Consider the following 13,657-nt stretch of genomic DNA (forward strand, 5'->3'; position numbering starts at 1 on the left):
CCAGGCAGCCTGAGCCAGCCCTAATTATAAGCTTTATCAAAGAGGAAGGTCTTAAGCCTACCCTTAAAAGTTGAAACGGTGTCTGCCTCCCTGACCGAAAATGGAAGATGGTTCCATAGGAGAGGAGCATGGTAACTGAAGGCTCTGGTTCCTAACCTACTTTTGGAAATTTTGGGAACCACAAGTAACCCTGCGTTTTCAGAGCGCAGTGATCTTGAGGGTTGGTAAGGAACTATGAGCTGTGACAGATAGGATGGAGCCTGACCATTTAGAGCTTTGTAAGTAAGGAGGAGGATTTTAAATTCAATCCTGGATTTCACAGGGAGCCAGTGCAAAGAAGCTAAAACAGGAGAAATATGGTCCCTTTTCTTGCTTCCCGTTAAAACACGTGCAGCAGCGTTCTGCACCAGTTGGAGAGACCTAAGAGATTTGTTAGGGCAACCAAATTATAGGGAATTACAGTAATCCAGCCTAGAAGTGACAAATGCATGTACTAATTTTTCAGCATCTGTTTGGGACAGGATATGTCTAATTTTTGCGATGTTACGCAAGTGAAAGAAAGCCGTCCTTGAAGTTTGTTTTATATGGGAGGCAAAGGATAAATCCTGGTCAAATAAAACTCCGAGGTTCCTTACAGTTGTGCTAGAGGCCAAGGTAATGCCATCTAGAGAAATTAAATTGTTGGAAAAGGAGTTTCTGAGGTGTTTTGGGCCAAGAACAATAACTTCAGTTTTGTCTGAATTCAACATCAGGAAATTACGGCTCATCCAGGCTTTTACATCCTTAAGACATGTTTGAAGTCTAGATAGCTGATCAGTTTCATCTAGTTTCATAGATAGATATAATTGCGTATCATCAGCATAACAATGGAAATTTAAGGAATGTTTTCTAATTATGTTGCCTAGAGGAAGCATATCTAAAGTGAAAAGGATTGGTCCAAGCACCGAACCTTGTGGCACTCCAAAGCAGACCTTTGTATGTGCGGAGGGTTGATCATTGATGTGAACAAATTGGGAACGATCTGATAAGTATGACTTAAACCAGGCTAGTGACGTTCCTTAAGGCCAATTGAGGTTTCAAGTCTGTGCAGTAAGATTTGATGGTCAGTGGTGTCAAATGCAGCACTGAGATCTAATAGGATTAAAACAGAGACCAGACCTGTGTCAGAAGCGATAAATAAGTCGTTATTAATTTTTACTAGTGCCGTCTCTGTGCTATGATGAACTCTAAAGCCTGACTGAAAGTCCTCGAATAAACTGTTGTCTCGGAGAAAGTCACAGAGCTGATGAGCAACCACTCTCTCAAGGATTTTAGAAATAAAGGGGAGATTAGATATCGGTCTATAGTTAGCTAAAATCTCAGGATCGAGAGTGGGCTTCTTTAGAAGAGGTTTAATGACAGCTACTTTAAAAGATTGGGGTACATAACCTGTTAATAAAGACGCATTGATTATATCTAATAAAAAGTTGTCTAATAAAGGTAAAACTTCCTTAAGGAGCTTAGTTGGGATGGGGTCTAGCAGGCATGTTGATGGCTTAGATGCAGAAACCAAAGTATAGAGTTGATGAAGGTCAATGGGGGAGAAATGGTCTAGATAAATTTCGGGCCTTGCTGCCATAATCAGGCTATCTGAGTTCGGGGTCAGGTCAGTTGAGGGTAAGAGGTGATGGATTTTATCTCCAATAGTTATGATTTTATTATTAAAGAAATTCATAAAGTCGTCACTGCTTAGGGCCGAAGGAATACAGGGCTCTATAGAGCTGTGACTCTGAGTCAACCTGGCTACAGTGTTGAAAAGAAACCTGGGATTGTTTTTGTTTTCCTCAATTAGTGATGAATAATAGTTTGCCCTGGCATGGCGGAGGGCCTTCTTATAGACTTTAAGACTGTCCAGCCAGACTAAACGGGACTCTTCCAGTTTGGTCGAACGCCAATGTCTGTCAAATTTTCGCGATGTTTGTTTCAATTTGCGAATCTGGAGGTTAAACCATAGGTCTAATTTTTTTTGTTTCATTATTTTCTTCTTGAAGGGTGCAACAGTGTCGAGAGCTGATCGCAGTGAGCCAGTAGCATTATCGATGAGACAGTCAATTTGGGAATGACTTAAGTTAGTAGTAGTGTGCTCAGGAGTTGTAAGACATGGTAATGATGTCAAAGCAGAGGGAATTAGTTTCTTAAATTTAGCCACTGCTGAATCAGATAGACATCTAGAAGAGTAGCTCTTACTGAGAGGCTTGTAGTCAAGTAATAAAAAATTAAAAGTTATCAAATAATGGTCTGACAGAGCAGGAATCTCAGGAAAGACTAATAAATCTGCAATATCAATGCCGTATGCAAGGACTAAATCGAGGGTGTGATTGTAGCGGTGGGTGGGTTTATGTACACACTGACTGAAGCTAATTGAATCCAAAAGTGTGGAGAAAGCAGAACTAAGGCTATCACTATTAACATCCATGTGAATGTTAAAATCCCCTACGATAATAATTTTGTCTGATTTGAGCACTAAACTTGATATAAGCTCAGAGAACTCAGATAGAAATTCAGAGTATGGGCCGGGGGCGCGGTACACTATGACAAATAGAATTGGCTGTAAAGTTTTCCAGGATGGGTGAGAAAGACTAAGAAAAAGGCTTTCAAATGAATTATAGTTTAACTTGGCCTTAGTGTGAATTGCTAAGCTTGAATCAAAAATAGCAGCGACTCCCCCTCCTCGGCCAGTGTCCCGCGCAACGTGACTATTTATATGACCAGGAGGAGTGGATTCATTCAGGCTAACGTACTCTTCAGGACAAAGCCAGGTCTCAGTGAGGCATAATAAATCAATATGGTTATCCAATATTAAATCAGTGACTAAATGAGCCTTGGTTGATAAGGATCTAACGTTCAAGAGTCCGCATTTAATTCTCCTGTTATGATGCTGTATGACAGGAGATGAGTTAATTTTTATGAGATTTTCATGTACAACTCCCCTTTTGTTTATTTTAGTATTAAACAAATGAAGTGGTCGGGGGACAGACACTGTTTTTATAACATTTACATTATGGGTGTGTGACTGTGCTAGAGGAAGCTCAGAGAAGCGTGTAAGACTGCGACTCTGAAACCTGGTCCCAACTCTGGTTTGTCATGGCTTTGGGCCTCTAATAAAATCAGCCAGATTCTTAGAGAGGAGAGCGGCTCCATCCAAAGTGGGATGGATGCCATCCCTCCGGATAAGACCAGGTTTACCCCAAAAGGAGCACCAATTATTAACGAAGCCCACATCATGACTTGACTTGATGTCAAATGTACACCAGAGAGGACTGACGAGTAAACAGCCAGTGTTAAAGGATCCTTATCAATAATGTTTGTCAGTGTTTGTGTTTTTAACAAAAAACATGTGTTGATGGGAACCACAGCGGAAATGGGATCAACTCTGAAACAAGACCTTAAACCAGAGTGGTATGCAGTGTCCACCCTGCTGCTGCTGAATGACCAGTCAACACACACACACACACACACACACACACACACACACACACACACACACACACACACACACACACACACACACACACAGAGAGAGAGAGAGAGAGAGAGAGAGAGGGAGAGAGAGAGAGAGAGAGAAAGCTGTGTGTACTGCTTCAGCCTAATCCCAGACAAACACACTGCTGACTCAGCAGGCTGATGCATGACTGTCCTGCCTGTTGTGTTATATCTGCAGAGTCCCCAGAACACAACATAACACACACACACACACACACACACACACACACACACACACACATATGCATATATTTTTTACCGGTGTGCACACTGTACCATGGCTTTCAGCGGCTGGGTGGGGGGTGTGGGGGTGAGAAAAGACAACTCTGTATGCAGACTGAGTGGACACCAAGGAAGCTTGTCTCTGATCTTTGAGTGTCTCAGTGATGCGAATTAGTGATTAATTCCCTCATGCACGAATCATACACCAATAATAGCCTAATTTTACACAGTTTCATGATGATGAAGCTACAGGAAAAACAGAAGTACATCCCAAAAATAACATCAATTTTAGAGATACCCCTCCACCCAGTGGAAATGATATGTGTTTTCTTAATATGCCTAATATGGTAAATGACATCAGGTGGAAAATGGTAGAACATACAAATTCCAAGGCAAAAGCCCAAAGTGAAACATTATACTAGAAACAGTTCAATGCCTTTTTCTTTTTCTTTTTGCTTTGATGGCTGTGGGATCAAATATTGTAGTTTGAATGGGTTTCAATGGAGCATTTTTTCACTTAACAGTCTGAATGTAACAATTTAGTTCCCACAGTGTATTTTAGACTTAGTGTAGGACATGAGCTGGAAATTCCAAGATTAAACAAAAATACGCAATTCTGCCAAAATGTATGCCATATGCATGGGCACAGCCAAAATGATAAAAAAATGAAGAATAAAAAGTGTGTAACATGAGCCAAACAGACCCTAAGGTCGACAACAGACCCTAAGGTTCGAAACCCAGTTGGAACAGGGTTCGGTCCATGAGTGGGGGCCCTTCTGTGCGGAGTTTGCATGTTCTCCCCGTGTCTGCGTGGGTTCTCTCCGGGGTCTCCGGGTTCCTCCCACAATCCAAAGACATGCAGCTCAGGTTGATTGGTGACTCTAAATTGCCCTTAGGAGTGACTGTGAGTGTGTATGGTTGTCTGTCTATTTGTGTCAGCCCTGCGATAGTTTGGAGACCTGCAGCCCTTACGAGGGCAAGCAGTTACAGAAAATGACTGACTGACTGACTGGCTTCAGATTTATTTTTACATCCAATCATATGAGCCACATGTTCAAACTCAAGCTTAAGTGTCAAGCTCATTCCAGCTCAATTTGTGTCATATGTGAATAATGTATTTCTGTCTTTCATCTTTGTGATACTGAGCTTACTTCTTTGTAAGCTCAGTTGACAATAACATCTTTCCATCTTTGCTTTTTCCCGCTCTAGAATGAACTGTCAGATGAGGATTTCAGATTAGAGGTCACTCAGATTCATAAGGTATGTGGATGTGTCTCAACAACCAACAACAATGAAATTATTAATGATTATACTGAATGCTGCAACCGGCATATTAAGTTGCATGTGTGTATGTCGTGTGTGTGTGTGTGTGTGTGTGTGTGTGTGTGTGTGTGTGTGTGTGTGTAGGACTTTACAATGGAGACGTTTGCAGGCCCGGTGTTTGCCAGCCTGCGTGGCTCTTTGGGGATGACAGAGCAGGAGTATCAGCAGTCACTCTGCTCGGAAAACTGCTACCTCCAGTTCATCAGCAACTCCAAGAGCAAGGCCGACTTCTTCCTGACGTGAGTCATGACACACACACACATACATACACACAATTGTTCCTCTGTTATTATATGAAATTAACATTTATTTTGGACTGAAATCTCATTTGCCTAACCTCAAAACTTCAGTGTCTCTCAGCCAAAGACTGTAATCTGAACCCCACCGTGAACTCTTAACCAAATAACTTCAGCACTTACGACATGCTTAATGACAGAGTTGTGCTGTTGTGTGCAAAAGCTGCTTCAGTAACACTTTCTATGAGGACCACATCTTTAATGCATTATGAAGACATTCATAGTGGATTATGTGTTCATAATGCTTTATGACTATACTCAAAGACACAAATACTGATGACTGAGACACTATATCAACAGTCATTCAACATTATAGATTTGACTTACAGTGATTTATAAATATCAAGGCTCTTATGGATGCTCTTGACTTGATATAAACTAGAGATTGACTGATGTTGCTTATAATGCATTATAAATATTTATGCTCACCATATATACACACCAATATACACACATCAATAATCAGCTGTAGTAATTACTCATAGTGTGGTATAATTGTCCATGCTGTATCATAAGTTATCATTGTATGTGTTAAGCAAAGTGAGGTACATATTGATGCATTTATAACAATTTATGCTTCATCATAATGTTTCTTTGTTGATTTTAAGTTTAATTATTTTCATGCATTAATAAGAATCTATGCTGCATAATAAGTGATTAATACCATACACTGTAATACTTTCAAAAAACATTTAAAAGACTTAAGTTTGGATGCATTATAATGTGGTTTTCACAGAAAGTGTTACTGGTGCTTCTTTTATCTCACAATTTAAGAAAACAAGTTGTTGCAGCTCAAAGCTCAATGACAAATGTTGTGACTACGTCCAACATTTGGTGCTAGCGATTGGTAAACCATAAAAATCACAGTACCTTTTCATTGGAGAGGGGTCAGAGTGTGGCTTGTTACATCATTGATAGGATAGAGATCTACTTACTCTGTGCTTTTGAACTTCTAGAAATGATAAACGCTTCTTTTTGAAGACCCAGAACAAAAGGGAAATCAAATTCCTTCTGGCCAACCTGAAGATCTACTTGGAACATCTGAGGAAATACCCCCACTCACTGCTGGTCAAGTTTCTAGGTACACACATCATGCACACACACACACACACACACACACACACACACACACACACACACACACACACACACACACACACATGCACACACACACACACACACACACACACACACACACACACACACACACACACACACTGGATAATATGTTTTGTATCAGTTTACGTACAGAGTTTTGCTGAGGAGGGGATATCAAGGCACCAGTAGTATGGAGGGAAGTTTACAATAGTTCAATAACACATTCTACCCACATTTTGATACAGCAAAAATTGGTGAAGTGTCCTTTTAAGGACAGTTAAACTTTTCACATTCTCAACAGAAAAGAACAAACCCACAGAATATCCATCTGTAAATCAGCTAGTCACGCCACGTTACCTTGAATTTATGGAGAAAATACTGTTTTGCAGCAAAAACAGCAAACATATTGTTTAGGGCAGCCCCTGGAAAGTCAAGAGATTTAAATTATCAGTTGAAGACCCCTCAAGCAACTAAGATGGCTTCAAGTTGAGCAGAGTTTTTTTTTTAAAAAATTATCTGTCCGGTCAGTGTCCTGTGCAGCGAACTTCTGTGGATGTTTTAGTCCCTGGATTTTGCTACGGAGTGAGTGCTCTTGGCTGTTATGATAGTCTTTGATATTAACTCTTTGAGATAATGTTATCATCATTCTTATGCTTAGAATTACAGCTCACAGCAACTTAATACGCAATGTCACACTGAACATCCTGCTGAGCCCCGTTTAAAAATTAAAACTGTATGTGAAAAAAAGAAAAAACATTTTAATTTTTCTTAAGAAAAAATCTGATTCAACTTGAAAAATTCAGCGTCAAGAACAGCCCTAATATTGATTTATTGTTTAATTGGGGACCATGTTTAAGCAAATTGGTTTGACTTCTTGCAAAAATGTAGTTAGAAAACAATGAGCAAAATAATTAATAAGACGTGGCCCAAAAATGATCAGGAAATTAGAAATAACAAGACTAACAAGAAAATTACCTGAAAATAAGCAAAAAAAGAGAAAAGTAAAAACAAAACAAACAAGAAAATGAGCCCCAAAAACTCGTGGAGAAATTGAAAAAAGTAAACTAAGTGAAATACATTCCAAGAATACTGCATTGAACTAATAAATACAATTATGAATATAAATAGGATATAAATAGGAAATTTGCTCTGCACTGGAGCCATCAACATATTATTATCACAACCCATTATGTTGTCAATCTATTACACAACTCCTTGCATCATATCATGAATCACGACCTGGGAACACAGAGGGTTTTGTATAGATTGACTGACATGTTGATTTCAACTGGTGAAAAAGGAAAAACAACATTTAATTACAAAAGGATTGACGCAGATGAGTTTCAGTTTTGGGATTAGCCAAAGTGTGTTAAAAGCAGCGCTAAAATCAATATTAGCAGGCATGCATAGCCCCCAGGGCCCTCCATTGGCTCAGTAATCAAATGGGTGATGCTGTTAGTGGCTTCACGACTTCCCCATTAATGTACTGTAAGCATAATGGAATGGTTCTAATACAGAAATGACCTTCAATAGAAGTAAATATGCCATGTCTTTTTCAAAGCATTCCATCAACAAAATCAGAGTCACCAGTCTATACTAATTATTTACAGCTAGGCAAGGGTTTTTTTGGAGCTGGAAAATGTTTTGTATTTTCCAGAGGGCAGGGATAATTTGTGAGTCCACAGACTGATGGAAAACAGGGCATGCGGCTGGGTGGAGCGCTTCTCATTACAGCTCTGTGCCATCACAGAGTGTGCAGATGAACAGTGTTTGCATCACTTTAATGCCACTTCTATAGACAGACATTAGACACTCTGCTGCAGGGGCAACAAACAACTAACGACCACAATCAAGCGTCCTCTCAGTCCTGAGTCATCAAATTGCGCCACTCTGTCAGTGCTTTCAGTGTATGAGTATGACACCAAAAGCAACCTTCTGCATCCAGACAGAACGTGACTGGACAGGGTCAGATAAGAACTTCGAGATGATCTGCTCAACTTTATAAGAGTTATGTGATGCAATAACACCTACTACAGTTCCTACTGACAAACATATAGCCATAGCATCATGCGACCTAGAAAAGCCAAAAAAAGTGTTTCCATCGCAGTTTTACAAAACAGGGCTTTTTTTTTAATTGCCTGAAATACCACCTCATGTGAGCGGAATTTGCGATAAATGAGAGTGTTTTCCAAAATAACATGTTTCCATTCGGTGTATTTTATATTCTCAATTTCAATTTGTGATATTTGAGGGTTAATCGGATAGCATGTTGCATTGAATTGAGTTATTTCTCTCTGTTTTTTTCAGGTGTTCACAGGATCAAGATCCCACACAGACGAAAGGTACAGATCATATGTTTTTACGGTTCTAGTTGGCGTTCAAATGACTTGCATGTTAAAAAGCATTACAAAATACATTTCCTGTTTTCACTTGTCCTTTGCAGAAATACTTCATCGTTATGCAAAGTGTGTTTTATCCAGATGATCGAATCAATGCCAGGTAAGCTTGATTTAAATATTGATAATATCATGTTAACCCCTTAAAACCTGGAGCAATGTTACTTTTAATGGGCTAATTTTCATGCCTTTCAGAAGTATTTAAAACTGAACAAACTGTCGCAGATTCTTTCAAAAACATGGACACAGCTCGGGAGGAAACATATTTTTATCATTATTATTTATATCATATCATATCATATCATATCATATCATATCATAGCATATCATATATGTTACATATATATTATTATAGAATAATATTTTGAGCACTATTTCCAGGTCTTTTCCTGTTATATATTTTTTTAAGGTTAACAACACAGAAACAGACAGTGCAGCCTCTTTGTGTGGTTTGGTGTGTGTTTTGTAATGCAGGTATGACATCAAGGGCTGTGAGGTGAGTCGCTGGACAGAACCTGCACCAGAGGGAAGCCAGATTATTGTGGTTCTCAAAGACCTCAACTTTGAAGGCCAGTACATTACTTTGGGTAAGGGCACTGAAAGACAGAAAAATGTCAAAAAATTGTCATAGTATATAATGTGTTGTCAAAAATTTGATAAAAAAGCAACAGTACAGAGTATGTCCTCTCAAATGTCATAGAAACGTATGTATAAGTATAGTATGTCTTCAAAAAGTCATAGTACAGCATGTTGTCAAAAATGTCCAAAAGCATCATAGTATATTATGCCATCCAAAATGTCATAAACGTCATTGTATAGCATGTTGTCAAAAATGACCCAAAAAAAGTCATTGAGTAATGTGTTGTCTAAAATGTCTTAAAAACGTCATAGTATGGTATGTCGTCCAAAATGTCACAAAAATGTCATAGTATGGTATGTTGTGAAAAACACAATAAAAATGTCAAAATGCATTGTGTTGTCAAAAAAATGTGATTAAAATACAACCGTATAGAGTACGTCATAACTAAAATGTCATACTGCATCATTAAAAATGTCATAGTTTAGTATGTCATGAAAAATATGGTGAAATAGCAATCATATTGTATGTTGCCCAAGAATATCATGAAAACATGATAGCATTGTATACCCCCTATATGGATATCCCTTTTATTCCCTTTTTGTTATTATTTTTTAATGTCTATGGACTAAGTTCTTAATAATATATTTTAGTAGTGTTAGAAACAGTGTTCTGATTGGCCTGAGGGGGGCGCAATCATGCCACATTTACTATTCCACAGCTTCGCATGACTCTCAGCACAGTCATTCAGTTCAGCTCCATACAAAACTTTATTCTTAGAGTCGAAACATTTCATTCAAATAAAAAAAAAAACCAATACAGATGTTGTGTGTGAATGTCAGTATTTATACTAATATATTAAACATGGTGCACTTAATTGCTGTGTATTTCTGTACAGCCATCATTGAGTTGTGGTGTGTGTGTTCAGACCAGCAGCGTCCTTGGCTCCTACGGCAGGTGGAGATTGACACACACTTCTTGCGGAGGCTCAATGTGTTGGACTACAGTCTCCTCCTGGCCCATCAGCCCTTGCACCACGATGAACGCCACCAGAGCCTCTCCTTCGCCACTCTCATCATGAGAACAAAAAAGTCAGTATCAACTTTCTGTTCATATTATTTACCTCCACAATATGGTATAATTTTGACCCGCCACAAGAATCCCCCCCCGTTGCTGAATTTTAACCCACAGATCTGATAATGTAGTAAAAGGCCATCTGACAATAATAACTTCATAACTGATAATTGTCAATTGATGTTGAGAGAGGGGGAAGAGAATACAGGTTTTACAATTTATGAGATGTACGAAAATTTAAATGTCCACAAATATGAACATTTGCCTTCAGCTTCACCATAAAATACATAAAAGATATACCCTAAGAACATAAAAACAACAGTAATACCTTATATGTAAAAAGTACAAAAATAGGTGATACACATTCACGCAGATATAATTTACAATAATAAATATTCTTGTAGAATTATCATGCTGTGCAAAACGCAAGCAAAGCCCCCCATATCATTCATTACCTTGACAGCACATGGGACAAATGGGGCAATGAAACTTTATAATCCCAATTCAGAAAAACATTGGGACGCTTTGTAAAACCTAAATAAAATCAGAATTCCATGATTTGCAAATCTTTTTTACACCCATATTCAGTTGTTTAGAATACAAAAACAAGATATTTAATGCTCAAACTAATAAATGTTACTGTTAAATATATACTCATTCTAAAATTGATACCTGCAACAAATTTTTAAAAAAAGTATGGACAAGGGCAACGAAAGTCAGGGAAAGTTGTGGAATGTTCAGAAAACAACACTTTGCAACATTTCACAGGTTAACAGGTCACATTAAAGCATCACAATAATATCAAGGCTCAGTTGTTCACAAGCAAGGATGGTCTCTTTATAAAAAACTGTCCAACAATAATAGAGCAGCATTTCTCAAACCACAACTGCAAAGAATTTAGGGATTTCACTGTCTACTCCATAATATCAACAAGAAATTCAGAGAATCCAGAGAAATCTCTGCACAAAAAGGGTAAGAATAAAATCAACCCTCAGTGCCTGTGACCTCTTACCCCTCAGGCTGCACTGCATTAGAGACTGACATGATTGTACAAAGGATGTGGCTCCGTAATAAAAGAGTGCAGCTACTAGAGTGACCTGCTTCTGTCCAGATGTGATGCAGAAACCTCACGCAGAGACCTTGGACTGTTGAACAACTGAAGCCGAAAATCAAGTAAGAATGGAATTATTTCATTCTGTTTTTATATAAGTTTTAAAGCATCTCAATTTTTGGGGGAATTGGGGTTGTTCTATTAAACAATATCATGCCCTATTTTACCTAAGACATGCCCACATAATGATTTAAATATTATTCAATGAAACTTATAGCAAGAACATTCCAAAACTGTGTGTTTCATTACATGTCATTTTTTTGAATTACTGCAACCGTCAAACACTTTCCTTAATGCTACTGCACATCATAAAACATGTTGATGTAAAGAAAATCCAAGTATAATTATTAACTATTAATTCATCATTAACTAAAATTTTATCCAAAAATTAAAAAGATTTTTTTGCAAACTAGTCTTAAGAAAACTACCTGTGTGACCCTTGTACATGCTGTTCCCATACTAAGCTGTCCATGTTTTTCAGCTCAGGTCTCTTGTAGTTTCATGACCCCCTGATCCCTTTTCTGACCTCTCCTGGTTAACTCATTTGAAGGGTTTTAAAATATTCATTTTGAGTTCATTTTATGACATTTTAGGTACTTGTGTGTGCAGGTGAGAACTCAGGAGAGCATTCAGGCACCCCTTGACCTCTGTTCCATATGTTCCTCATCCTTTTACTCTGTCAGTGTTCCAAGATTCCCACATGACGCCTGGATGACCAACAGGGGTCTGTGTCAGTGCGGACTGGGGGCAATGTGGTAGAGTTCCCGCAAGAGTGTCTAGGTTCCCCTCTGTCACTGCTGCTCCAGAAAAAATTATGCACAGACATGGCATGTACAGGTGCAATATTCCCTAAAACCATCATTTTCTTTGATTCGACCCAAACTTTTTTTTTTTTTCTAGGTCACATGATGCTATGGCTATGTGCTTGTCAGTAGGAAATGGCCCCCTCATGATGCTGCAGGCACTACAAGAGGTGTTATTGCATTGCATAACTCTTCAAAAGTTACGTTTTGAATCCACAATTCCTCTGTGAAATCGTATACTATCACCTCCCAGAAACCCTTCATACATGACCACTCCCATGTATGAAGGGCCTGCCTTTCCATTATTGCATAACAAGTTGGGTATAATGATGGCTAGTGCGGTGGCTGCAATAGCACTAAAACTGCTGAATATCCATTGCTTTGCTTCTTGGAATGTATTGCAAAAGAAAAAGTGCATAACATTGCAAGAAAAGTCACATAACATCACTTAGTGGAAACGCAGTCACACAGTTGTGCTTTATCAGTCGTTTTATTGAAAATATTGTTTAATTTTTGTGCAAATCTGTGATGGAAACCAGTCAGAACTGACTCAGAAATGTTTAATGTACAAACATTGCTAACACATTCTACAATTCTACAATTCCACAATTCTATTCTACAATTTCATTTAGCAGACGCTTTTATCCAAAGCGACGTACAACATAAGCAAGAATTTAGACTTAAGGAAAAAACCCTTAGTAAGTGCAAAAAGTGCTTCAGGTGTGATTGGTCACAGGTATTGCCGTCTAGTGGCAATACCTGTGACTGGTTATTACTTTGTTTTTTGGAAACCAAAGTAATAACCAGTAGCGATCTCAGCATCTGAGATTCAACAATCTCAGTATCACTTCTTACGATGACAATCAACATACAACATCACACAACTTTTGTCAGTGCTAGATAATCATTAAGTGTTGGGTTTGGACCATCTGACTTACTCTACCCCAAAGGGCAAAGAGGAGAAGAGTCAGGTTAAGTGCTTAAGGTTAAGGTGTTCTCGGAACAATTGAGTTTTCAATTGTCTCTTAAAAGTAGAAAGGGACTCAGCAGAACGCACAGAGTTTGGAAGTTTGTTCCACCATTTGGGAACAACAGAAGAGAAGAGTCTGGCTAGAGATTTAGAACCGTGCTGGGCTGGAAGCACCAGGCGTCTTTCGCATGCAGACATTGTGACATTGTGATTTCCTCTCATGTATGATTCATGCAGTCCCAAAACACACACTCACACACGTTAT

The 13,657-nt window shown here is 38.6% G+C and overlaps 1 protein-coding gene across 1 annotated transcript in view; it reads left to right on the plus strand.

Annotated features, from left to right (window-relative positions):
• Positions 1-13,657, plus strand: part of pip5kl1 (phosphatidylinositol-4-phosphate 5-kinase-like 1) — a 42,595-nt gene that overhangs the window by 15,435 nt on the left and 13,503 nt on the right. The window contains exons 4-10 of the mRNA XM_042509829.2: positions 4,954-5,004; positions 5,152-5,306; positions 6,320-6,444; positions 8,769-8,803; positions 8,905-8,960; positions 9,332-9,444; positions 10,363-10,525. Of these exons, the coding sequence (XP_042365763.1) occupies positions 4,954-5,004; positions 5,152-5,306; positions 6,320-6,444; positions 8,769-8,803; positions 8,905-8,960; positions 9,332-9,444; positions 10,363-10,525 (698 nt within the window). The remainder of the gene's footprint in view (positions 1-4,953; positions 5,005-5,151; positions 5,307-6,319; positions 6,445-8,768; positions 8,804-8,904; positions 8,961-9,331; positions 9,445-10,362; positions 10,526-13,657) is intronic.

This window comes from Plectropomus leopardus, chromosome 20, assembly GCF_026936395.1.
Source record: "Plectropomus leopardus strain MGB_pleo_1.0 chromosome 20, ASM2693639v1, whole genome shotgun sequence".
NCBI classification, from domain to species: Eukaryota; Metazoa; Chordata; class Actinopteri; order Perciformes; family Serranidae; genus Plectropomus; species Plectropomus leopardus.